General features: G+C 36.2%; 1 protein-coding gene and 2 pseudogenes across 1 annotated transcript; 1 reads left to right on the forward strand and 2 right to left on the reverse strand.

Moving 5' to 3' along the window:
- Positions 1-15,480: 15,480 nt before the first annotated feature.
- On the reverse strand, positions 15,481-16,407 carry LOC143438818 (olfactory receptor 8D1-like; annotated as a pseudogene).
- A 2,035-nt stretch (positions 16,408-18,442) lies between these two features.
- Positions 18,443-19,346, forward strand: LOC143438733 (olfactory receptor 10D1B-like; annotated as a pseudogene).
- A 3,157-nt stretch (positions 19,347-22,503) lies between these two features.
- On the reverse strand, positions 22,504-23,430 carry LOC143438819 (olfactory receptor 8D1-like). The gene has a single exon (XM_076924503.1). The coding sequence runs from the start codon at positions 23,428-23,430 to the stop codon at positions 22,504-22,506; it is 927 nt and encodes a 308-aa protein (XP_076780618.1).
- Between the last annotated feature and the right edge of the window lie 3,750 nt (positions 23,431-27,180).

Genomic DNA, 27,180 nt, shown 5'->3' on the forward strand with positions numbered 1-27,180 from the left:
GGCTTGATGTAGCATAAAATGTTAATTTAAATTCCTAAGGGGAAAAAATGAATAAAAATTTAGAACTATTTTAAGAAAAAATGTTCCTGTACCTAATTAACACAATAGAAAGTAATGCTCATAAATTGTCACAGAGAAAGTAAAATAAATCACATGCTATAAACACCAAGCCAGTTTACTTTAGGCACACATAACAAACTGGAAAAAGATGGCCTTAGACCAGGCCTTTCCATCTCTCAGATCCACAAGTGTCAGTATTGATTCTCAAACACTCCACTAATGAAAATTTGATTTTTGTATTCAATAAATATTTCAATATTTAGTGACCAGACACTCCATAATGTTTATTTTTTTCAATAAATATAAAATATTGCTTACATTGTATTTCATCTTTAATAAATGCATTTTGGAATTGTTTATTTTACCTTTTTGAGAGTATATCAAATTACATAATTTCTGCCTCCATTTTCCTCTTCCCAAACACTCCTATATACCTTTCCTTGCTCTGTGGCTATTTCATGGCTTCCATTTTCATTTATTCTTCTTACATAGAGCTGTAGAATGGGGATAAGTGTGAAGAAGCGGAGGTGCATCAGGCCCAAACTGATGAGCGCCACTGTCTTCAGGGATGATGACTCTGTACAACCAGCTATAGTATCAGAGTAATATGACAGAAATATTTGTGAACTTAGAGTAATTGGAATGTGAGAGTGGTCAGAAATGTATTCCAATTACAGCCAAAAATTATGTCTGATAGTCAGAATGGCACACACTATGTGGGTCATGATTATTGAGTACTTTAGAAGCATACGGCAATAAAACAGCCATAGGCCATCACTGTTTACAAGAAACTCTCAGCATAAACAAGGAAATGTTGATAAAGTGCTGGCACACACAGTCTTCATAGGAGATGGTTTGGCTCTTTCCAGGAAGACTTGGACTAAATTCCAGCCTTAATTTGGAGTTTATTTCTATCGACCTTTATTTGCTAAGGTTTATAATTAAGATTTTAAGCTGAAAAGCACCTCAGTTTATTGAGGATTATGCTAAGCCAATGAAAGTAGACATGGGAAAATAAATAACCTTCCAAAGAACATCCCATTCATAAGAGAGATTCTGCTTCTTCCTTTTTCTCTGTTCTCTTGTTTAGTGTTGAAGATTACATAAATGTATAGGACTAAGAATTTGTCAGTGGGGGTTGTTCCCTAAGGAGGACATCTGTGGGAAGAACTGTCTTCCATAGGGCAGAGCATAACAAATGTTTATCTAATAGTCAAACATGAAAACAAAGAAGTGTCATTATACAGGTCATGTCAGGCGCCATAATGGGACAAGCTAATAATGAGCAGATGATCATCCTGAAATGCTTGCCTCAGATTATTCTATAATCTGCGATGAGTGTGCCCCATTAGCAAGGCTGTGGTGGACGTGATTTTAGGAAAGATTCCTGCTATTAATATGCTTTTCCCATTATTATTATTATTAGACATATGCAACTATCATTAAGCAATAGCACACCCCTTTGTAGCAGATCTCTGCAGATCCACAAAGATGTACTGTCTTGTAGTGATACTATATAGGCAAATAAATGACTTCTTAAGTCTTAATGATGATCCTATAAGAATTCCTAAAATTATATCAGTGATTACTAAGCTCTTTTATATCAGGACTGCTATTAAGTCCCTCAGGCATAGTCGAAACTGCAAAAAGAACTCTGCCAGTTTCCCAGTGTTATCAGTTAATTGCCATTAGACCTTCTCCTGCTTAGAGCACATTCCAAGAGGTCATAAAATGTTGGGGCCCAAGCTCAAGTCCCTGTTCGGGCGCCAAAATAATGTTGGGGTCCACACTAGTCCCACGCTGGGGCAGCCAAAAACATTGCAGCCCAGGCAAAATGTTGAGGCCCGGGCCAACCCACATTTGGGCGGCCACTGTATCCCGGCCCAAGCTGCTGCTCTAGTCTGTGGGTCGGGGTTCAGCAAGAGCGAGGGTGAGGGCAGACTTTACCTAATGTCTGATGTGTCTGATTTGTCTGATCTCAGTCTGATTCTGTCTCTGCCTTTTATATGTCTCACTTCTAAGCCACGCCTCTAAGTTACACCTTTAATCATGCCCTTAGGTCTTGTCTCTAACTCTGATCTCTATACTTCTAAGTCATACTCTTAAGTCACACACCTTTAATCTCACACACCTTGCTGGTCTTAAGGCTGGGATGCAAGTGCCAGTTTCTGGCCACAGGTTCGCTGACTGCAAGTCAGCTACAGTAGCATAGGGTCTGCCTCGAGAAGAACTGGACGGTGGGAAGAGGAGAACAAAGAAGCAGCTGCATCTCTCTCTCCCCCTCTTACCCCAAGCCGGGGGTTGGCTCCCGGCAAGGTCAAGTATGATATATTTAGGAATATATATTTATATAACAACTAAAACTGAGTTTTCCAAAGAGCTGATTGAGGATATATATGAAGAATTTAGGAAAAGTAAGAAAGAGGAAAGGATAGTCTAATTATATTACAATCTCAAAATAAAATATACTGAGAATGTCTCAGACCCACCAGCAATATATCAAAATGATACAGAGGCTTTTAATATTTGAGAGTTTAGCCTTTTGCTGAGCAGTCTTTTGGCTACTCTAAAGTTACTCTGACTAACTAGTCTACATCCTGCCATGTGGGTAATTCTAGCATTCTGCTCTGCTTTTGTCTGTCCATTCACCTCCATGTCTGCCAGCTGAATGTCCCACCTCTGATTTTTCTCTCAGTATCATTCTCTTTTCTCAGATCATCTGCCTGCCCAACAATTGGCTCTCACATTTGTATGAAAACTGTAAGATTCAATTCTCAGTTAAGGAGAAAACAAATATTTGCAAAAGTCCAGACATGGGTCATAGAAATAGCAATACCAAGATTCAGCTTGTATTAGCTTCCTGCCAGTAATGAATTAGCAATTTGAACATACAAAGACATGCCTCCACACAATATACCTCTACATCTCCCCTTTTTAGTCCAATAAATGGGTTTTATCTAACATCAATAAACTATATACCATAATAGCAATTGTGAGAACTGTAAGATAAGGATTATATTCACAATGTCCAGTCTGTTTGTATTTGATAATCTTGGAGAAAATACTGCACTATCTTATCTTGTTGAGTCCAAAGTTCTGTACCTAAGTCACTTTCTGTCATCATTTAAGCTTTTACATCTTCCAACGTTCACAGCTTGCACTTGCCATTCTTAAGACATGTTCTTAGACCCACCAACATTCACATTCTTCAAACATTACCACTCTAAAGTTTCATGTTTTCTAATTTTAATAAACTTTACACCTCTTTTGTGAGTTTCATTTCCTGTGTCTGATAACAAGGAAAACTGTAAGACTGTAACTTTCTAGTCTTCAACCCCATCAGAGACATAAGAAGGATGAATTTTACCTGTGCAAACAGGAAGTGCAGGGCAAGAATCTTCCAAAAGAAAAAAGTGGCAGAAACTGGTTGCTCCTTGAACAGTTACTTAAGGTTCCTCTCTGTCAATGAGACATTCACCTTTGTCCATCAGTCCTAGAGGATCTGACAGACTTACCTGTGAAGCAGTAATTTTGAAGGACTCTCTGATTTTGTCACTGAAAAATGGGTCAACTGATTTCCAGTGTTTTGCTTGTAATCCACAGATTAGACAGCATATTCTCAGCTGTCAAGTTACAGAATTTTTTTCCCCAATATCCATCTTTGTCACAATTGAAACAAACTGCAGATGGAAGTTCTTTAGTGCCCATCATCTGTTATGTTTTGTTGTGTTGTGTTGTGTTGTGAGAATGAGGGCTGTTTTCGGGAACTAAAGTGTCTCTCTGTCAATAAAAGTCTTTTGTGATTAAAACATCTTGAATGTCATATTCTGTAGATCTCTGTTTGAGGCCTCCTTGCTTAAAGTATATCTGAATAGATGAGTGTTGCTTGTTTCTAGCTCTTCATTCGCTGTTTAGATTTTCAAATATCTATTATAACGTTCCATGAGGTATGCATAGGGAGATGGAGATCTGAAATGACAAGTAAAACATACTGCCTCAATAGAGACACAGAAATTATTTAAACAATTAACATTAATAATATAATAAATGATTAACATTTAATATGAAATTGGGAGTTTTAACTATTGTAGCAAAAACAGTAAGCTAAATACAAAAGATGGTGTTGAAGAATAAAACAGTTTGCATATTTATAAAAGTCTCAAATGTCTCATCCCGCCCCCAAAAAACCCTCTAGAAATAAAAAGTAAAATTAGAAGAACAGTAAGACTAGAAATTTCAAACCATCCCAAAGAATATACTCTGCTTTTCTTTATATAAGCAAACAATAAAGAGTTCCAGGTATAATATAAGCAACATACATACTTTAGGAAAGTGTTTTTCTAAGCCAGTGAGGAGTGACCCCTTTGGGGATCGTATCTCTGATATTTACATTATGATTCATAACAGTAGCAAAGTTATAGCAACTACATATTTTTATTGTTGGGGATCTCCAAAATGTTTAATATAATTGTATTAAATACTTACAACATTAGCAAAGTTGAGAACCACTGTTTTAAGACATAGAAATTGGCCATCCAAGTGGCTCATGGAATAAAGAAACTAGCTGTCTAGACTGAAGATGTGCATTCAATTCTTAGCACCTTCATTCCAGCAGAAAAAATTCACTCTCAAGTTTTTCTCCAACTCCACATTCAAAGTCAACATGCATGCTACTATACCCATAACACATGAACACACATGCACACACCAACACAGCCCTAAGACTGCTGAGAACCAACTGGTTTTTAGCCCTTAGGCTCTCAGGTGCCTCTGGGAGGCCATGGAGGGAAAGGGGGCATACTGGCTGGATCAACTCTTTTGGCTGGGTCTCCATGGCTGGAATGAAGAGAGATCATTGATGGAAGGTTAGAAGGCAGCTTTGTAGTTGAAAATCTTCTCCATGGTTCCCCACAGCAGGCCCCAAAGAAGAGAGTTAGTCCATGGTCTTAAAATATTTATTACCATGGCAGAAAATGGATGAAACTCTACCCCTTATTCCCAGGGTAGGCCTTAGGTTAAATATCTTTTGCCAGGAGGAAGGTCTGGGAAGGAATGTTTAATTGGCTATGCCCTCTGGCCTTTAGGTAACTCATGAATATGAAGATGTGTGGAGGCTCTGCAGCCTGTGTCACAACCTCTACCTGTGCTATGTGACAGATGGCCACAAAGCTCTCTGTGGAAGGGGCTGTAGCTACTACGTGAAAGGAGCCATGGGCCCAGGAGCAATGCTAAACTCCTACCACCTCTTGAGGGTCTCCGGGGATCAAGGCCAACTTGACCAGTTACCCAGCTGCCTCTCACAGCCCCACAAACACCTCAAAAAATCCTATTAGAAATGGAATGTGGAGATAAACAAAGAATTGCCAACTGAAATCTCAAATAGATGAGAAGCACTTAAAGAAGTGTTCAAAGTAGTTGCTTTGTGGCTATAGACACTTTGCCTGCACACAGGATGTGTTCTCACTCTGCTCCTTCCTAAAACACTTCTTTTTTTTTTTAGCTTATTTTTGTGATTATAAATTTATAACACCATTTTTCTCTTTTTCATCCTTTCCAACATTTTTTAAAATTGAATATTTTATTTACATTTTATGTTATCCCCTTTCCCCATTTCCACCTATACCCAGGAACCCACTATCCCATCCCTGCTCCTCCTGCTTCTAAAAGGATGTGCCCCCATCTATCTATCCTCTCCAATCTCCCTACCCTTGAACTCCCCCACACTGGGGCATCCAGCCTTCAGGGGACCAAGGACTTTCTCTCTCACCTATGCCCAACAAAGACATGCTTTCCTACATATACAGTTGGAGCCATGGGCCCTCCCTATGTGCTCCCAGGCTGGTGGTTTAGATCCTGGGAGCTCTGGTTGGTTGGTATTGTTGTTCTCCTGATGGGGCTGCAAATCCTTTCAGCTCTTTCAGTCTTCTCTCTAACTCCTCCACTGGGAACCCCATGATCAGTTCAACGGTTAGCTGTGAGCATCTGCCTCTGTATATGTCAGGTTCTGGCAGACCTCTAAGGAGACAGCTATATCAGGCTCCTGTCAGCATACACTTCCTGGCATCCACATTAGCATCTATCTTTGGTGACTGCACATGGGATGGATACCCAGGTGGACCAGTCTACAAACGACCACTCCTTCAGTTTCTGTCCCACACTTTGTCTCCATATTTGCTCCCATGAGTATTTTGTTACTCCTTCTAAGAAGGACCAAATTACCAAGTATTTGATTCTCTGGAGTCTAACTTCTTGAGTTCTTTGTATATTTTGGATATTAGCTCTATATTGGATGTAGAGTTGGTAAATATTTTTTTTCCCAATCTGTGGATTGCCATTCTGTTCTGTTGACAGTGTTCTTTGCCTTACAGAAGCTTTTCAATTTTATGAGGTCACATTTGTCAATTGTTGATCTTAGAGCATAAGCCCTTAGTGATATGTTCAGAAAATTTTCCCGTGTGCTTATGTATTCAAGACTCTTTTATACTTTCTCTTATATTTGATTCAGCATATCTGGTTTTATGTGGAAGTCCTTGATCCACTTGGACTTGAGCTTTGTACAAGATAAGAATGGATCAATTTGCATTCTTCTACATGCTGACCACCAGTTGAACCAGCACCATTTGTTGAAAATGCTATCTTGTCCTCGCCTGGATCCCTGTGGCTGGAGCAGACACCCAGCTGGTCTGCTCCCCTGTGGAAACTGCATCCTGAGACATCCTAGATAGGCCACTGACCTCAGAGTGGCAGAGCAGGGGACACCACATTCCAAGGCATCCTAGAGGAGCCACTGAACTCAGAGCAGCAGACACCATATTCTGAGACATCCTAGAGGAGCTACTCAGAACAGTGAACACCTACATAGTCTGCTCCCATGACGACATCTTATCCGGAGACATCATAGAAGAGATGCTGCTTTTAGAGCAGCAGACACCTAGCTGATCTGCTACCGTGGACACTCCATATCCTAGAGGAGTCATTGTACCCAGAGCAGCTGGAATTCAGGATCACAGAGACACCTGGACTCTGAGGAGTTCTGACACAAGCAAGATAACTGGAAAGGCAGGTTCCAGTCAGAACCAGTGAGTGCAGGTAGGACTAGAGCTAACCAGATGGCAAAAGGTAAGTGTAAGAACATAAACAACAGAAACCAAAGTTACTTGGCATCACCAGAACCCAGTTCTCCTACCACAGCAAGTCCTGAGAACCACATATGATAGTATACTTAAGTGACCCTAAAACTTCCACCAGAGAAATCCTAAACCTGATAAACAACTTCAGCAAAGTGGCTGGATATAAAATCAACTCAAACAAATCAGTAGCCTTCCTCTACTCAAAGGATAAACAGGTAAAAAAGAAATTAAGAAAATGACACCCGTCACAATAGTTACAAATAATATAAAATATCTTGGAGTGAATCTAACCAACCAAGTGAAAGATCTGTATGACAAGAATTTCAAGTCTCTGAAGAAAGAAATTGAAGAAGAGCTCAGAAGATGGAAAGATCTCCCATGCTCCTGGATTGGCAGGATTAACTTAGTAAAAATGGCCATCTTGCCAAAAGCAATCTACAAGTTCAATGCAAACCCAATCAAAATTCCAAATCAATTCTTTATAGAGAGAGATAGAAAGAGCAATTTGCAAATTCATTTGGAATAACAAAAAACCTAGGATAGCATGAACCATTCTTAACAACAAAAGAACCTCCAGGGGAATCACCATCCCTGATCTCCAACTGTACTACAGAGCAGTAGTGATAAAAACTGCATGGTATTGGTACAGAGACAGGCAGAAAAATCAATGGAATAGAATTGAAGATCCAGAAATGAACCTACACACCTATGGTCACTTGATCTTTGACAAAGGAGCTAAAACTAACCAGTGGAAAAAGGACAACAGTTTCAACAAATGGTGCTGGCTCAACTGGAGGTTAGCATGTAGAAGAATGTAAATTAATCCATTCTTATCCCCTTGTACAAAGCTCAAGTCCAATTGGATAAAGGACCTTCACATAAAACCAGATACACTGAAACTAATAGAAGAGAAGGTGGGGAAGACACTAGAATACCTAGGCACAGGGGAAAATTTCCTGAACAGAACACCAATGGCTTACGCTCTAAAATCAAGAATTGACAAATGGGACCTCATAAAATTGCAAAGCTTCTGCAAGGCAAAGGACACTGTCAATAAGACAAAATCACAACCAACAGATTGGGAAAAGATCGTTACCAATCCTACATTCGATAGAGGGTTAATATCCAATATATATAAAGAACTCAAGAAATTAGACTCCAGACAACCAAATAACCCTATTAAACAATGGGGTACAGAGCTAAACAAAGAATTTTCAACAGAGGAAATTCGAATGGCCGAGAAGCACCTTAAGAAATTCTCAACATCCTTAGTCATAAGGGAAATGCAACTCAAAACAACCCTGAGTTACCACCTCACACCAGTCAGAATAGCTAAGATAAAAAACTCAAGTGATTGTAGATGCTGGTGAGGATGTGGAGAAAGAGGAACAGTCCTCCATTGTTAGTGAGATTGCAAGCTGGTACAGCCACTCTGGAAATCAGTCTGATGGTTCCTCAGAAAATTGGACATAGCGCTACCTAAGGACCCAGCTATACCACTCTTGGGCATATACCCAGAAGATGCTTAAACATATAACAAGCATATATGCTCCACTATGTTCATAGCAGCCTTATTTATAATAGCCAGACACTGGAAAGATCCCAGATGCCCTTCAACAGAGGAATGGATACAAAAAATGTGGTACATCTACACAATGGGATATTACGCAGCTATTAAAAATAATGAATTTGAGAAATTCTTAGGTAAATGGATGGAACTAGAAAATATCATCCTGAGTGAGGTAACCCAATCACAAAAGAACAAACATGGTATTTACTCACTGATAAGCATATGTTAGCCCAAAAGCTTGAAATAGCCAAGATTCAACTAACAGATCACATGAAGCTCATAATGAAGGAAGACCAAGTGTGGATGCATTGGTCCTGTTTAGAAGGAGTAACAAAATACTCAAGGGAGCAAATATGAAGACAAAGTGTGGCACAGAAACTCAAGGAGGGGCCGTCTGGAGACCATTCTATCTTGGTATCCATCCCAGGTGCAGTCACCAAAAATAGACGCTGATATGGATGTCAGGAAGTGCATGCTGACAGGAGCCTGATGTAGCTGTCTCCTCAGAGGTCTACCAGAGTTTGACATATCCAGAGGTGGATGCTCACAGCTAACGATTGATCTGATCAATGGTTCCCAAAGGAGAATTAGAAGACTGAAGGAGCTGAAAAAGTTGGTGGCACCAAGGGGAGAGCAACAATACCAACAAACCAGAGCTCCCCAGGATCTAAACCACCAGCCTGGAAGCACACCAGGAGGGACCCCTGACTCCAGCTATATATGTAGGGGAGGATGGACTTGTAGGGCATAGGTGGGAGAGGAGATCCTTGGTCCCATGAAGGCTGAACACCAATTGGGGAGAAATTCGAGGGTGGGGAGATGGGAGTGGCGGCAGGTGGGGGCACACCCTCATAGAAGCAGGAGGAGGGGGGATGGGATAAGGGGTTCCTTGGTGGAGGGGGGAATGGAGTAAGGGGATAAAATCTGAAATGTAATATATATAATGTAAATAAAATAAAATTTAAAAGAGAAAGAAAATGCTATATTTTTTCTACTGGATGCTTTTAGCATCTTTGTCAAAGATCAAGTGAACATAGGTGTGTGAGATCATTTCTGGGTTTTACCCAGGATATCTTGATGACAGTATGTATCCTGTTATATAGCGTATTACATTTAGTCATCATCAATACATTAATACTACTATACTTATTACTGAATTGTTACCTAATTTTCACTTGCTTGTTTATCATCTAATGTGCTACTATGTTGTCAGGAAACTTTGTGAATCTCCCTCTGGATTTTATAGGCTTCTCTCCTTAGTCCCCTGCTTGCCTTAACTGCTCGATTTTCTTATGTGTCTTTCATGATTTCAACGTGGAAAAATTTAATTTTTATGTAGTTTAGTTTTTTTTATTTGATGAAAAATTATGAATTGCCTTTGTGATGTCTGAAACTAAGGTCATAAGAAAGTATGTCTGTTAATATCTATGTGTGCATTCACAATTTGCATTCAATCTATAATGTACATAAGTGTATTTTGTGTTCACTATTAGACATGGATCTATAATAACTGACTTTTAATTTTTATTTTCTATATAATGGCTCTGTTGTTTCAAAGAAATATTGAAAATGCTATTCTTTGTATAGTTATTTTGTACAGTTTTTGTACAGTTTGTTGAAAATAAATTATACATGTACAATATTTTACATGTATTTTCTATATTAGTTTACACCAAATTATACATATATACAAGAAGGGAGAAATTGTAGGTCGGGAGGTGGGAGTGGGATGGTGGGTAGGGGCATATCCTCATGGGAGCAGAAGGAGTGGGCATGGAATAGAGGGCTCTTGGGTGGGGGGTAAGTGGGGAAAGGTAATCACATCTGAAGTGTGGCTAGAACATCCAATAAAAGAAAGAAAATAGATTCTGTTTTCTTAATTCTCTATTTGATCCTACCTTCATCTGAACACATGAACTCAATAAAACAATGCTAAAGTAAGATTTAAATCTGGAAGTGTTAGCTTTAAAACTTTGTTCTGTATATGAAAGGAAGAAATGATTAGCTGTATTTAATTATAATAATAATGAGGAAAATTGCCCCTCAATTATGATCCTTTGGTTTAGTGTAGCCTGTAGAATTAACTTGTTATTATCATTAAATAATCAAATATGTTTCAAATTGACATTGTATTGATTATATGGTTTAGTTTGTGAAAGGAAATTTCATAGCAAATTGTGTTTTCCTATTTATAAAAATAGTATTTTCCAATTACAAGTGTCTTTTCTAAATATTTTCTACAAAAAAAATTGTTTAAAATGTACCAAGAATGTACACATTTGGCTATCTGGCTTTTCAAAGTGATTTAGATGAATGACTCATGCACTTTTTAAATCTTTTTTGTTTTCTGCATCTGCATGTGCCTGTAGGTGTGGGCGTCGGAGGACAACTTGAGGGAATGGATTTTCTCTCTCCAGTATGTGGCTCCTGTGGACTGAATCCATGGAGTCAGTGTAGGAAGCAAGTGCTTTTATGCCAGGAGCCACCAGGCTAGTCAATCTATATTTCTTAATGGAGAGGTTCTCAGCCTTCCTAATGCTGCAGACCTTTAATACAGTTCCTCGTGTTGTGGAGACCCCCGACCATAAAATTATTGCATTGCTACTACATAACTATAATGTTGCTAGTGTTGTGAATCATAATGTAAATATCTGAGATGCAGGAGATCTCATATGCAACCCCTACCACTGTCTTAGAGTTTGTATAATGCTTCTGCTATAACTGGAACTACTTAATTTTAATATCTTTCTTTCTTTGTTTATTTAAAGAAATGCCAGGTATTTTCTGATCTTACTGTTCTTCTAATTCAACTATCAATTGCTAAAGGCTTTTTTGTGGGTTCTTTGAGACTTATTTATAAAAATTCAAATTGTTTTTTTTTCAAAACATCCTCTCCCATTTGGCTTTCTGTCTAGTCCACCCAATATCCTATTAAATGTATCTATTTTTAAAGCATTTGGTATATTTTCAATGCCAAATTTCTGTCTACTTAAGTTTGATGTGTGTTTCTATTGAGGAAGTCTATCTTTCCATTTATTTAAAATATCCATCTCCCTACTCATAATGCATGGAACACTATAATAGTTATTTTAATATTAAAAATAATATCTGCACCATGGCAGAGTTAATATCTGGGAATTGATTGCATTTTCTTATTTTCTTGGACGATTGCAGTAAATATATTTCTATGAATGGAGTGTTCCTTGGGAGTTTTTCTCCTTCTCTTTTTCTGCTTCCTATTGCTTAGCAAAGTCTTTGATAAAATGATTGTTTTCAGCCTAAAATCTTAAATATAATCTTTGGCAAAAAAGGAAGTTCAATATGAGTAAAGGACAAATCAAGGTTGAACTTTAATCCAACTCAGCAAAAACTAAAATTCCTCAATTATACTAATGTGTGTTTATTGTCTTCATAGTTTTTTTTTCTTGATGTAAATAATCTACAAGGTAGGTGTGTTTGGGAAACATAACACCAACAAATGCATGAGAGAAATCCTTGGCTTGACTTTAGTGTTTGTCTTGGAGGTCAGTGTTCTGCTTTTAAATCATCCATTCTCAAAGTTATGAGGAATCTTTCAGTGGTGATTTAATGTATCTTGCTGGGAATGACATACAAAGAGGATGTGAAACCATGCTTAATTTCCTGTTTTTGTCTTTATACACATATCCCCTAGTGAAGAGATGGCTCAGCCACTAAAGGCTAGGCTCACAACCAAGTATGAATAATTTCAAAAGAAACTTATTTTAAAAAGAAATAGCAGATAAGCAATATTATCTATTTATTTAATAAATAAAGATTCATGGAGTGCTCAGTCACTAGGTAGGATAGTGAATGAGGGAAGCAAGAATGCTGATTAATGAAGTGTTAGTGAACAAGTAGTGATACTCAGTGGATCACTGAGATGGCAAGGCCCAGTCTAAGGCCGACTTGCCCTGCTCGCCTCATGTAGGCCCCAAATATAATTGATTGATTTTGTATCATGTGATTTATTTTACATTCCCTGTCACAATATATGAACATATTTTGTCCCTTCATAACTTGTGTATAATAACAATATCCCTTAATTTTTAAAAAATTGTTATTAAGATATTTTTCTTAGAAATTTAGATGAAGGCTTTTTGATATATCAAGCCTCTAACCTAGATCTCCATTTGGTGATATTCTGGAGCAGCTAAATTCCCCTAAATTTTGCAAAACCAAGAATTCCTATGAAAAATTTTATCTGAAGAATAACACATATTTTATAACATAATAGAGACATTATTGTTATTGGTAGTATGTTCATTCATAATGTAGGAGAATAAATCTTTCACTTTAGGAGAATAAATAATTCACTTTAATCATAGCAAATCATACAGATACAAGTGTGCTACCTTGAATGGATCCTTCCTGATTTTATTATCAGTTGGTGTTATTTATAGAAACAGAACTGTAAGACAAAATATGAGCACAGAGTATATAAAACACATTTTTTCATGTTTTATCACTGGAAAAGCAAATTTGAAAACATAAACCATACATACATTAAAGCTAATAAAATTAAAAATATAACGTCAATATTTTCCTTTAAATATAGACCAACTGTAACTTTTATCCATAATTGTTAAAAGTTTAAAATTTACCTCATTCAGAAGCTGGTTGGAAGTTAGATGAATGATTAAGAAATCACTTAACATAATATACAAGTATTTCAAATAAATATTTGTTTAAATCATATATATATATATATACATACATACATATATATATATGATCATAACACAATGAAACTGAGTCTTCATTTGTAATAAACTAAAAGACAGTGATGATCAACATTTCCTAAGAGAATTCACTGTAAAGTCCATTACATACAATAGTATCCTAAACAATAAAAATATATTTATAGATAAATATATAAATGTTTAGTTTAGATAAAGAAAAGAGAAGCACATATTAATAAAATATTTATTTAAATGAAATGATAGAACCCCCAATCTCCAGTCCACTAGGAAAATATGAAAATCAGCGATTGTCTATGGGCAAAGGTCAAAAGAAGAGTCATTAAACATCATCAACTATTTGTCATTTTGACTGCAGCAATAGTTACAATACTTACTAATGTGTCCAAAGTAATTTTTGTGCTTCTTAAATATTTGCAGTTGCATGTACTGCAACTTACCCCGGTTGAATTTGTGTATGACAATGTTTCTCAAAATTAAAAATGAATTTCTAGAACTATAAAAATTACTATGGGGATTTTGTCAGTGTTTTGTCAACTTTGTAAACTAATTGTAAAATCTATTTTGAGTCATTCTATTCAAGTATTAAGTTTTCCCTTGTTCAAGCCTATTTTTGGATTCCTTGGTAGTACTTGAGATTTCTCTGATAAATTCTTTACTCTTTTTGGTCAGTGCATGCACATCTATTCTGTAATCTCCTCACTGTTTGACAGTGACAATTTACAAGTTGTAGCTCGTTTTATTTTTTACTGAATTCTGAGTGTCAATTTTTTTCTCTCAATTTCTTACTGAAGTCTTAAGTTATTTTTATCACTGATTCTCTATGGATTTCTGAACAAGACATTATACTTTGTGCAATTAAAAATAACTGCTTTCTTTGTTTCCTCACTCTTACACTCTAGGGAATTTCTTAAAAGACAGCTAATTGAGTAAAAATTTAAAATTAATAATAATAAATCACAATGAGACTAGTACACTCTTGCTTTACCTTGTGTTAGCATAAGGAGTTATTGATGAATGAGAGTCAGGACTGAATAGAAATCAAGGATGTTGAATATTCTGTATAGAAAATACATATATAAATACATACATATATATATATATGTTTATATATGTGTGTGTATGTGTGTTAAATCACATTGAGCAGAAGCTGCAGACTGAAATAGCAATTGTTTCTGCAACTTTTTGTTTTTTGTGATATTCTAAATTTTTTTGTCCATTTGTCTTGTCCTCTCATGTATGAATGGATGGAAACACAATCCAGTTCCAAGTTTATAAACATTCAATATTAGTGAGCAGCCTTCTACTTATCACATTGTAGATTTCCCTTAAAAAATATTTACTTTGACAGTTCCATATATGTGTATTATGCATTTGATTGTTCTTAAGTTCAGCCTCTTTTATCTCCCTCCTTCTCTCGTATATGCTCCCTTCTTATATTAATATCTTTTTTTCACTGTCTATGTAGGTTTCTCTTCCCTCATTATGGCCAAGAATATATGTGTCCTGGGGGTTAGAGACTCTACCGATTTGCTGTCTCATGGGCACAGTGGTGACACAACTGAAGATAGTGTCTCCCCAACTCCCAGATTCCATCAGTCTATAGATTGTTCTGTGATGAGAATTACTACTATTAATTTTTTTCAATAGACATATATCCAAACTGCCTTCTAAATATTTATGTTTATACCGTTCAACAAAACATATTTTCACCATTTTATTAAAAAATTTGAATCAATGGTACATGGTAAAGCATTTTATATATATATATATATATATATATATATATATATATATATATATATATATGAGGGTGTGTGTGTGTGGGGGGGTGTAGTATGACCATTGATATATGACTTGTCTAAAATACAGAATATTTGGAAATTAATTCCACTTCCACAAAATATCTATTTTATATATTTTAAGAGAGAAAAAAAATAGAGAGATCATATTTTCATTAGCACAATTCACTTCTCCCTCTATCATTTGAGAAAAGTAAGGCTTATCTCCCAAATGAGAATCTGCCTAATGCTTTCTTCACATCTTTGTTCCTCAAACTATATATCAATGGGTTCAGCATGGGGATCACTGTGGTATAGAAAACAGAAGATACCTTCTCTTGCTCCAGAGAGTTACTTGAAGAAGGCTTGAAATACATGAAGGTGATAGAGCCAAAGAAGATCCCCACAGCCATGAGATGAGAGCTACAGGTTCCAAATGCTTTGGACCTGCCCTTTGATGACTTGATGTGAAGGATGCTGCAGAAGATGAAGACATAGGAAATAGCAACAGCTAGAGTAGGTACCAAAGTGTTGAACCCTCCAATAATAAATAAAAGAAGTTCATTGAGATGTGTGGTGGAACAGGAAATGCTGAGTAGGGGAAGAACATCACAGAAATAATGGCTTATGATGTAAGATTTACAGAAGTTCAGCTTCATCATAGCACTTGTGTGTGACAAGGCAGAAAAAATGCCTAAGATGAAGGCAACCAACACTGACAGTGAACAGAGTCTTGAGGACATGATCACATTATACAGCAATGGTCTGCAGATGGCCACATAGCGATCATATGCCATGACAGTCAGAAGGTAACCCTCAGCCACCACAAAGACAACAAATAGAAAAAGCTGTGCCATGCACTCAGACTAGATAATAAAATTTTTCTTCCCAAGAAAGTTCACCAGCATTTTGGGTGTAATGACAGTGGAATAGCAGAGATCAACAAAGGATAAGCTTCTGAGGAAATAGTACATGGGAGTGTGCAGCAGTGGGCTGACTGTGATGAGCAGGATCATGCCCAGGTTCCCCACTGCGGTCAGCACATAAATGCCCAGGAACAAAAGGAAGAGGGGCAGCAGGAGCTCAGGTTGCTGTGTTAATCCCACCAAGACAAACATAACTGTTGCAGAATGATTCCCAGTTTCCATTATTTGAAGATTTCTGGGGAAATAGAAAATAAGTCTTAGTGTAGGGGAATGCCAGGGTGGGAGTGGGTGGGTAGGGGAACACCCTCATAGAAGCAGGGGGAGGAGGGAAGGCATAGGGAAGTTCCAGGGAAAAAAAGGTAGAGGGGATAACATTTGAAATGTAAATAAAGAAAATATCCAATAAAAAATAAATTAAGTCTTTAGTGTAGTATATGCCTGATCTCATATAAAAAGTTACATGAGGGAAGACTTTAAGTCCTCTTCAGAATGAAACCAAAGTTCCAAAGAGAGTTAGAAAAGCACCAAGGTACTGTTTTAATCTGTGAATATAGATCACAAATAAAGTGCTTCCTTAATGACTTAAAAACATTTGCCTCCCGTATTTAGCAGCAAACTATTTTTTTTTCCTTACAGGGAATAATTTTTCTGCTACAAAGGGATTTTTTTTTCTTTTTTCTAAAAACAAAGAGTAGAAATTCTATGTGTGTTTGCTCATACATTTAACTATACAACTCAAGGAACTCAGACATGATTATGGCTATGAGGCTATGTTTGGTTACATACTGTCTAGTATTATACTATCAATCTGGCATGTATTCTTAAAACCTATTCTCACACACACATACACACACACACATACACACACACACACACATACACACACACACATACACACACACACACACATACACACACACACATACACACACACATACACACACACACATACACACACACATACACACACACACATACACACACACATACAAATACACACACACATACACACATACACACACACATACAAATACACACACACATACACACATACACACACACATACAAATACACACACACATACACACATACACACACACATACACACACATACACACATACACATACACACACATATACACACACATACACACATACACACACACATACACACATACACACACACATACACACATACACACACACATACACACATACACAAAAGCTCTGTGGACTAACAAAACAAATTTTTCTTGAAATAAATCAGGCAATAATAAAAAGGCAAAATGACAGAAAAATATTAGCATCTGGGGAAAATAGTGAAGCAAATACACTCAGGTAAAGCTGTGATAGCACATGTGAAACGTGATTGCTATGCAAACTTTGCCTCTAGAAAATATATTGATGTTATAAATGATACTGGGCACTTACCTAAGTCCTTCACATAAAACAAAGTTCTTATAAATTGATTGGTTTCTTGTTCATGTAACAGATAAGTATTATGAAGTTCAAAGAAATGCCTCCTGCTTTCTTACATGCGTTGTGTCAAGATCTAATTTACCATTTTCTGGCTCTCGTGAATTATCAATACTTAACTAATAGAATAAGCTATTAGTGTTCTAAAGCAGGTCACTTCTATCTTCCCAGGACCTATAATTATGAATGTGTTGTGACATGGGATTTATCAGCAATACCAAACACTCATATGTTCACCAATCCCCTATAGTCTCTAGCAGTTAAGAACAGCCTCCAAGAATGACTGTTGGGCCTATGTTACCATCTGTCCCAAGAGTAATGATGATGGCTGGCAAGAAAGTCTCTATTATGTATTAACAAGTCATCTGTGGAGATGATCTATGAAGAAGGCTTCCTTAGGACTTTATCTTCTTTTCTTAATCTGCTACCAATTGCTGAGCAAAGTCCTTAATAAAATGAATTCTTTTCTCCCTAAAATCTTAGTTACAATCTTTGGCAATCAAAGTCAATGTGAATAAATCCAAATCCAAATCAAAGTTTGGTCCAACTCAGCAAAACAAAACAAACAAGAAACAAACAAATAGACAAAATCCAGTCAATTCTGCCAATAAACTTTTATTGCCTTCATGGTTTTGGTTTTTCTTTTTTTTTCAATACATATCTGCTTTTGTAGCATAACGTTATTTGATATACATAAAACCAACATACTCATGAGAAAAATTTTGGTTTGATTTCAGTACCTGTATCTTGGAGGTCTGCGTTGTGGTTTGAAGTCAAAGCTATGATGAATATCTCCATGATGACTCAGTTTATCCTGCTGGCAATCTGGCACACAGAAGGTCTGGAGACGATGCTCAGTGTTCCGTTTTTGTGTTTATACATCTTCCCCATAGTGGGGAACCTGTTCATACTCATTGCAATTGTCTTCTCTACTCAACTTCACGAATCCATTTGCTTCTTTTATCTGTTGTCATTGTGTGACATATCTTTCACATCTGTGACCCCTCCCAAGGTGGTGTTCTACTTCTCCAGAAACAGCAGAGCCATCTCCTACACAGCCATGTGTGCTAGATCTTCTACCATTTCCTGGGTTGTACTGAATGTTTCATGTACACAGTGACAGCCTATGACTGCTTTATTTCCACATGCCACTATCTAAGATACTCAGTAAACATGAACCACAAAGTGTGCAATCCTAATTTGAATAGATCATTTTACAGGTATATTCTACTTATCTTCCTGAAAACTTTCACCCTACAGTTGCTCTTCCGGTCCCAGTGAGTTGGATTACTATTTCTGTGATAGCCCTGTGATGCCAAATATGACTTGTGCAGATATATCAGCCCTGAAGATGGTGGGGATCATCATTGTGGGCCTGATGCCACTAATCTGCTCCCTCCTCAGCCTAAACCTCCTACAGCTGAATACTCTGCTTCATTTTGCTGATCTACTCAGCTGAGGGCCAGCATAAACCCTCCTCCAGTCAGAGTGACCACACCACTGCCATTCTCCTAACCTTTACACCAGTAGTCCTTATATAACTCCAGCCTACCCACTATCCCTGGCTTAATGCAACTGTTCTAGTCATCAATAATCTGATTTCCTCCATGCTGAGTCCTTTGATCTGTAGCCTCAGAAATAAGGAAGTAAAATGTTCTCTGAAAAAAGTGCTACAGCAAGTATGATTCTGTCTAAAAATGTACAAAGAACATAGCATATTTAGTATATACAAGAAGTGATTCATTTTACTTTGTCATAATTTGTGGCTATTTTTCATCAGTAATTGGGTATAATAACAATTTCCCTTAAAATATTTTTTTAAATTTTTGATAAATTTTTTTCTTAGAAATTTAGATGAAGGCTTCATCAGACATCAAGCCTTTAACCTAGCTCTGTCGTTTAGTGCTTTCATCAAGAGCCTACATTCCACCAAATTTTTGTAAATATAAGAAAGCCTATGAAAAATTTTATCTCAATAATAGCATATATTTTATAACACAATCATCATTGTCATTGGTAGTATATTTATGGATAATGCAGGGCAGGAGAATAAGTCATATTTGACTTTAATCAAAACAAATCATATCAATAACTAATATTTCAACAGATACAAGTAGAATTCAGTGAGTGAACCACTCTCAATTGCATTATTAATGAGTGTTATGTATATGACTAGAACTTGTCAGATGAAATATAAACATTAAGTATATGAAGACACTTTTTTCTCTTTTATCACTGAGAAATGCCAATGAAAACATAAAATACGGATATATTAAAATGGATAAAATTAAAATAAGCATTAAATCGAGTTTCAGCTTTAAAAATAGACCAAATGTAACTCTTATCATTAAGTGTTAAAAATTTAAAATTTACCTCATTCAGAAGCAGATTGGCAGTTTGATGAACAACTAAGAGCTCATTTAACATAATGTGCAAGTATTTCAACTAGTTGTTTAAAATTTTACACACACACACACACACACACACACACACACGTATGTATGTATATATATATGTATATATATGTATATATGTCATTCTAACATTATAGAACTGATAGCATATTTATTTGTAATAGCCTAAAAGACCCTGTGTTCATCAATAACAATGTGAATAATAAAAATGGATTCATAGATAAACATTTAAAGGATTACTTTATATAAAGAAAGGCTAAATGCATATTCATAAAATGTCTTTTTACATGAAATGATAGAAATGCTAATCACCACTCCACTATGAAAATGTGAAAATCAGAAACTGTCTATGGGCAGAGGTCAAAAGAATACTTGGTAAAAAAAAATATGTATGTATATATATATGTCATTTTAATTGCAGCAATAGTTCTAAATTTATAAACATGTCAAAGTAAAGTTTGTGCTTCTTAAGTGTGTAGTATCATGTATTTCAGCTTCTTTTTGATGTTTCTCTAAGTTAAAAAAAAACGAACCTCTAGAAGCATAAAAATTACTATGGACATTTGGTTACTGCTTTGTCAAATTTGGAAACTAATTGTGAAAATACATAGTCTGTACATGTTGAGTCATTCTATTCAAATGTACTTTTGGACCTCTCATGAGTATTTGAAAGTTTCCTTCAGATAAACTCTTTATTCTTTATGTTCAGTGTATGCATATATATTCTATCATCTCCTCTTTGTTTTACACTGAGTTTTATGCCTTGTAGCTAGTTATATTTCCTACTGAATTCTGCATGTTAATTTATCTCTCCATAATTGACTCAAGTCTGATGTTAGGTTGATCACTGATTCTCCAGGAATTTTGGAGTAAGCTATTATATTGTCTGCAATTAAAAATAACTATTTGCCTTCTTTCCTTATTCTTAGACTCCCAGGGAATTTCTTATATCACAGTTAATTGACCAAAAATTTATACTTAATAATAAATCAAGATGGGCTGGGTACGAGGTTTCTTGACCTTGTCTTAGTATAAGGAGTTATTGACTCAGGAAAGTCAGGACCAAATGCAAATCAAGGATCTTGAATGTTCTGGATAGAAAAAAAAATGTTTAATCACATTGAGCAGAATTTGCAGTCTGAAGCTGCCAATCATTTCTTCAAATGTTATTTTCTGTGTTTCTCTTTATTTTTTTGTACATTTGTCTTGTGCTCTGTCATTTTAATTGATGCACCCACAATCCAGTTTCATGCTAGTACACACTCAATATTAGTGAGCAGCCTACTACTTCTTATATTGCAAACATTCTTTTGAAAAAATAAAAATTTAACAGTTTTATACATGTGTATCCTGCATTATTCAACTTCATTCTTTTTAACTCCAGCCTCTCTCATCTCTTTCCTTCACCTATCTATTCCCCTTTCCCTAATAATCTATTTTCACATTGTCCATAAATGTTCCATTCCCCTGATTATTGCCATGAGCATCTGTGTTCTTGGGATTAGAAATATGTGTTGTAGTTTCTTGGGCATTGTGGTGATACAGTTGAAGGTAGTTGCTTTCCACATCCTAGATTCCATCACTAGTATATAGATCAGTTTTATGACAAAAATTACTACTAATGATTATCCAAATAGATATAAATCTAAACTGCCCTCTAAATGGTTCTGTTTATACCCTTAGGCACAAGCTATTCTCACCATTAAAAGAGAAACGTTTCCATTTACACTGAACAATGGTAAATAACCACTCATAGCTACCTAAGATACTAAGAATAATTGATAGATAAGTCCTTAAGCCTAAGGTAATCATTTGTACTACTATCCTTTTTAAGGATTAAAAAAACATTGCAGATGAAGGGAAAGGAGGAAAAGTAAGAGCCAAAAGATAGGGAGAAAGGCAGTAGAATTATATCATCTGAATATAACATAGTCATTGTAAACTTGAATTTAAGAAGCTGTGCCTACTTCTAAGGAACCAGCACTCACACTTATTCATGGATCATGAGAAGAGTTCATGGGACCACACCCCTTCCTGCTGAACTACAGACATAGAAAGATTTCAAAAAACAAATATGAATATTAAGAAGAGAAGACTCAAGTTAGGGGAAAATCTGAGTAATCACTTCATTTATAACAAAAAAGATCAGTTTTCCTGTTAAAAAAATGATAACTCCTTTACAAAATTATTTTCTATTTTATTGGAAAAACTATATCAATGATACATGGTAAAGCACATTGTAGAAGACATATATGAGATTTAGCACTGTGATATAGTGCTTGTTGAAAATACAGGACAGTCAGAAGTTAATCCCAGAACCAGACACAGATGTGTTGTATATTTCAAGAGATAAAAATGAATATATAGAACATATTATTTATTATTGGAACAATTCCTTTTTCTATGTATCATTTGCCAAAAGTAAGACTTATCTCCTTACAAAGAATCTGCCCAATGCTTTCTTCACATCCTTGTTCCTCAAACTATATATTAATGGGTTCAGCATAGGGATCACTGTGGTATAGAACTCAGATGACACATTTTCTTGCTCTAGAGAGTTACTTGAAGAAGGCTTGAAATACATGAAGGTGATAGAGCCAAAGAAGATCCCCACAGCCATGAGATGAGAGCTACAGGTTCCAAATGCTTTGGACCTGCCCTTTGATGACTTGATGTGAAGGATGCTGCAGAAGATGAAGACATAGGAAATAGCAACCGCTAGAGTGGGCACCAAGGTGTTGAGCCCTCCAATGATAAATACAAGAAGCTCATTGAGATGTGTGCTAGAACAGGAGAGATTAAGCAAGGGAAGAACATCACAGAAATAATGGCTTATGATGTGGGATTTACAGAAGCTCAGATTCATCATAGCACTTGTGTGTACCACAGAAGATGAAAGGCCAAGGATGAAGGCAACCAGAACTAGCAGTGAGCAGAGTCTAGAGGACATGATCACATTATACAGCAATGGTCTGCAGATGGCCACATAGCGATCATATGCCATAACAGTCAGGAGGTAACCCTCAGCCACCACAAAGATTATAAAGAAAAAGAGCTGGGCCATGCACTCAGAATAGGTAATGAAATTTTTCTTCCCAAGGAAGTTCACCAGCATTTTGGGTGTAATGACAGTGGAATAGCAGAGATCAACAAAGGACAAGCTGCTGAGGAAATAGTACATGGGAGTGTGCAGCAGTGGGCTGACTGTGATGAGCAGGATCATGCCCAGGTTCCCCACTGCAGTCACCACATAGATGCCCAGGAACAGAATGAAGAGGGGCAGCAGGAGCTCAGGCTGCTGTGTTAATCCCACCAAGACAAACACAACTGCTGTAGAATGATTCCCAGTGCCCATTCTTTGATAATTTCTATAGAAATATAAAATAAGCATTAAATTTAATGTCATACAAACATGAACATGCCTGTTTTCATATAATACTAAAATTATTTTTTGGAAGTCTGTTACTCCTCTTCTAAATGAAGCCAGAGCTTTAAAGAGAAATTAGCAAAATGACAATTCATTATTTTCATCTCTTATCCATGAATATCTAATGTATCTCCTCTAAATTTGTCTCCCAGTCAGGTGGGAATTCACATCACAAGATAAAATGCTCTCTTACTGTTTTAAAATGACTTGCCTCCTGTATCTAGAAACAAAATAAAAATTTTGCCCCAAGAAGGCAGGATTGTTGTTGTTGTTTTGTTTTTTGTTGTTTTGTTGTTGTTGTTGTTGTTGTTTTTTTTTTAAACAGAGGCAGTTTTTACTGAAAGGTGATGAGTAGAAACTCTGGGTGTTTCTTCATGCATTTAACAACACACCTCAAGGAACCAAGAAACAATTTTTGTGTCTTTGAGGTCATCTTTAGCTATGTGGGGTACAATATCAACCTGTGTTCTATTATTAAACCCTTTCTCAAAAACACAAATCAAGCTCTGTGAGGAAACCAAGAAATTTTATTTTCAGTGAAAAAAATCAAACAAGAATTAAAATGAGAAAAGATTGTGGAACTTTCTTGCACTGTTTCTTTCTTTCTTTATATAGAGTTTCCTTTGAAATACTCCAATACAAGGAATGGTTAAGCTTCAGCCCCACTGTATTGAAAATAGTATTTTTTTAAAATCTCCAGCTGGAGGGAAGGTAGAGATGTACATGTCTAAATAACTTTGAGTCACTCAACCATTCCATGAAAGAAACTGTTTCTAACCAGGATAATCACCCAACAAACTGGTTCCCTTCTTAGCTGATAAAGACTGAGACACAGCTATTCCTCCACTGTTCTGTGACAAAACAGAGCCCCTGTGCTACTGTTGCTTATCTTAAGGTTGAGGAGAAGATTTTCCTCCTACTCAACCATTCTCAACATCACTTAATATACTCATCATAAGCTTAAAAAACATTACAGGAGTATTTACTACTTAACAGGACAGAAAGGAGGCATTAGAATAAACTTGACCCATCTAGTAGTGTATGGCTATGGTTATTTAATGCTTGATCTGTACAAACAAAAGCTTGTGCTACATTTATTTCCTTGAGGAAAATAACAATATAATGGGTCCACCATTTTCAAGTGTGAAATCCTTTTGTCATGGAGCCATGTTAGGTGGCAGTGTGTGCTATCAGAGTATGATTATTTCTTCCATTAAGAAACATCTGCTGGAGATAATGGTTACCCTCTTCCTAGCCCCCCTTCTTCATCTCCCTTTTTTTTTTTTTTACCTCTTCCTTCCTCATGCATTACATGTTGGTTTCATGTTCTTTACCTACACTATGACATTAAATTATCTAGTCCTTGAAAGGTTATATACTTCTGATGGAGAAATAGACATTAGTACAATTTAAGAGAAGACTCACAACTCCAGTCCAGTTATATGGCTTCAGAACAATACTTTCACAGATGTTATGTAAGAATTAATTAATGTTTTACAGATATTTGTCATCTAACTAACAACAAACATGAGAGGATGAGAGACTGTCAGTGTGACATTTTATTTGTCAAAGGACAGTCCCAGTTTATAAAGCTTCCCAGAAGGGCAATTCTAGATGATGTGCAAGAGGAAAGGCTGGGGTCTCCTTGAAGGGAACAACCTAAGAATAGAGCTTGTCCTAGAAAGTCTTAAAACACCAACAAACCAATTTCTGCAGTGAGTATTTTATTTCAAAATTTTATCTAATTTGCAGAAAATTATGTAGACATTGTGGATAGATTTAGCATCAATAAACCTTCATTTCAAAGGCTGACTTTTTTGCTTATCAGTTTGATATTTTGGCCAAGTCATTTAGTGGGTTTTAATGTGAAGTGAGAATGAGAATACAACTTTCTAAGAATCTCTATGACCAAAGAAAGACATGAATATAAATAACCAATACATAAACCAAAAGTCAATATTCAATATACATTTAAACACTAGAGTATGGTCATATAATGTGAAGATGTGAAAATATACCAGCTTGGAATGAGGACTATAGATTTCTGTATTTTTTCTTCATCCCAAACGCTTCACCTAGTTGTGTGGTGAAAATATATTAACATTTGAGAATATTCATATTTTGTACATTTTCTAACTTTTGTAGTTCAGACTGAGGTGAGAAGTACCAAGCACTGTTCTGGAGGCCTGGGAGAAACTGTGACATTATAGGATATACTCTGTCTAGCTCTTCTGAGGCCAGGAAGAAATGAAGGAAGAATACACGCAGTGGATAAATTAATGATCTTTCTCCTCACAGTCTTAAAAAGTTCATTCATTCAAAATAAGAAAGCAGGAACTTCAGTATACCAATATATGATATGTTTAAGGTTGGTTTTTTTCCTTGGTTTCTTTCCTTTGAAGATATATGTTAAGTAAATGTGCAAGATACAGAGTCCTGGTAAATATGCACTACAGAACTGTTTGAAGGAATCAAATGCCTCAGAGTCATGGATTCGCAGTTAGGTTCTTTGTACCACTGCTAGTTAAATTTGCACTGGAAATCATTCCTTCCTAATGTGTGACCTAGTCATAAAATAACAGCAAAGGTAACATGAAAAGAAACAGGGAAATGTTAGTTCCTGGAGAGAATACTGAAACAAATACTCCCCCAGTAAAACTGACATGTTGCATACAAATGAAAATGATTGTTATGCCAGATGTCCCTCTATGAGATATCACATTGCTGTCATAAGTGAAACTAGGCACTTACCTAGATACTGCAAGACAGCAATGTTCTTATAAATTGCTTGGTTTCTTTTTCACGTAATTAATAATTATTATAATGTTTCAGAGAAATGCCTTCTGCTTTCTTACACACTTTGTGCTAAGGGCTGAATTAACATTTTGAGCACAGGTGAATTATTAGTAATAATATAATAGAACAAATTATCAGTGTCCTAAAGCAAATCATCTCTAGCTTCCCAAGACCCATAATTATGAGTGTGTTGTGATATGGAGCTTTTATGTGCCACTCCTGAGACTTGGGATTTATTAGCAGTACAAAACACTAATAAATTCATAAATCCTCAGTAGTCCTCAGCATTTCTGAACCGCCTCTAAAAATGTCTTCTGGGCTTCATATTACCATCTGTCCCAAGAGTAACAATAATGGTTGAAAAGAGAGTACTTATTATGTATTCACAAGTAATCTATCAGGATGCAAAATTGAGTCATATGGCAGTTTCTGGGTTTTGCCTAAGATTTTATTAATTTTTTAACATAGGAGAAAATTTATTTAGTTTGGCTTTGAGTAACGTAAATCAAGAAGCAAAAACAAACACTTTACACTTTCTCAAGGCCCTTGAGAGAGCTTACATGTTTATGAGAATGAACTAAACAATGTCTCAGGCATTCAGGAACTAATCACCATGTGACTGAGTCAGACACATGCATGCTCTCCCCAGACTCACGCCCAGATGCTCTGTGCTCTTGAAGATGTTCCTTCAATAATATATTCAGAGATTTGTCACCCCAAAATTAGATACAGAATGTCTCCCATTACTTCCTTCTCTCGTGTTTTGTTGGTTTTGGTTTGTTTGTTTGTTTGTTTATGTTGAGGTAGCATCTTTCTGTGAAGCCAAAGGACTCAAATATACAATTCTCTTTCCTTGTCATCCAAGTGCTTGGATTACATGTG

The sequence above is a fragment of the Arvicanthis niloticus genome, chromosome 26, assembly GCF_011762505.2.
Source record: "Arvicanthis niloticus isolate mArvNil1 chromosome 26, mArvNil1.pat.X, whole genome shotgun sequence".
Classification (NCBI taxonomy): Eukaryota; Metazoa; Chordata; class Mammalia; order Rodentia; family Muridae; genus Arvicanthis; species Arvicanthis niloticus.

Bases quoted from the DNA above. Each gene is read 5' to 3' on its own strand.
- LOC143438819 (XM_076924503.1), bottom strand. From the start codon at position 23,430: ATGGGCACTGGGAATCATTCTACAGCAGTTGTGTTTGTCTTGGTGGGA.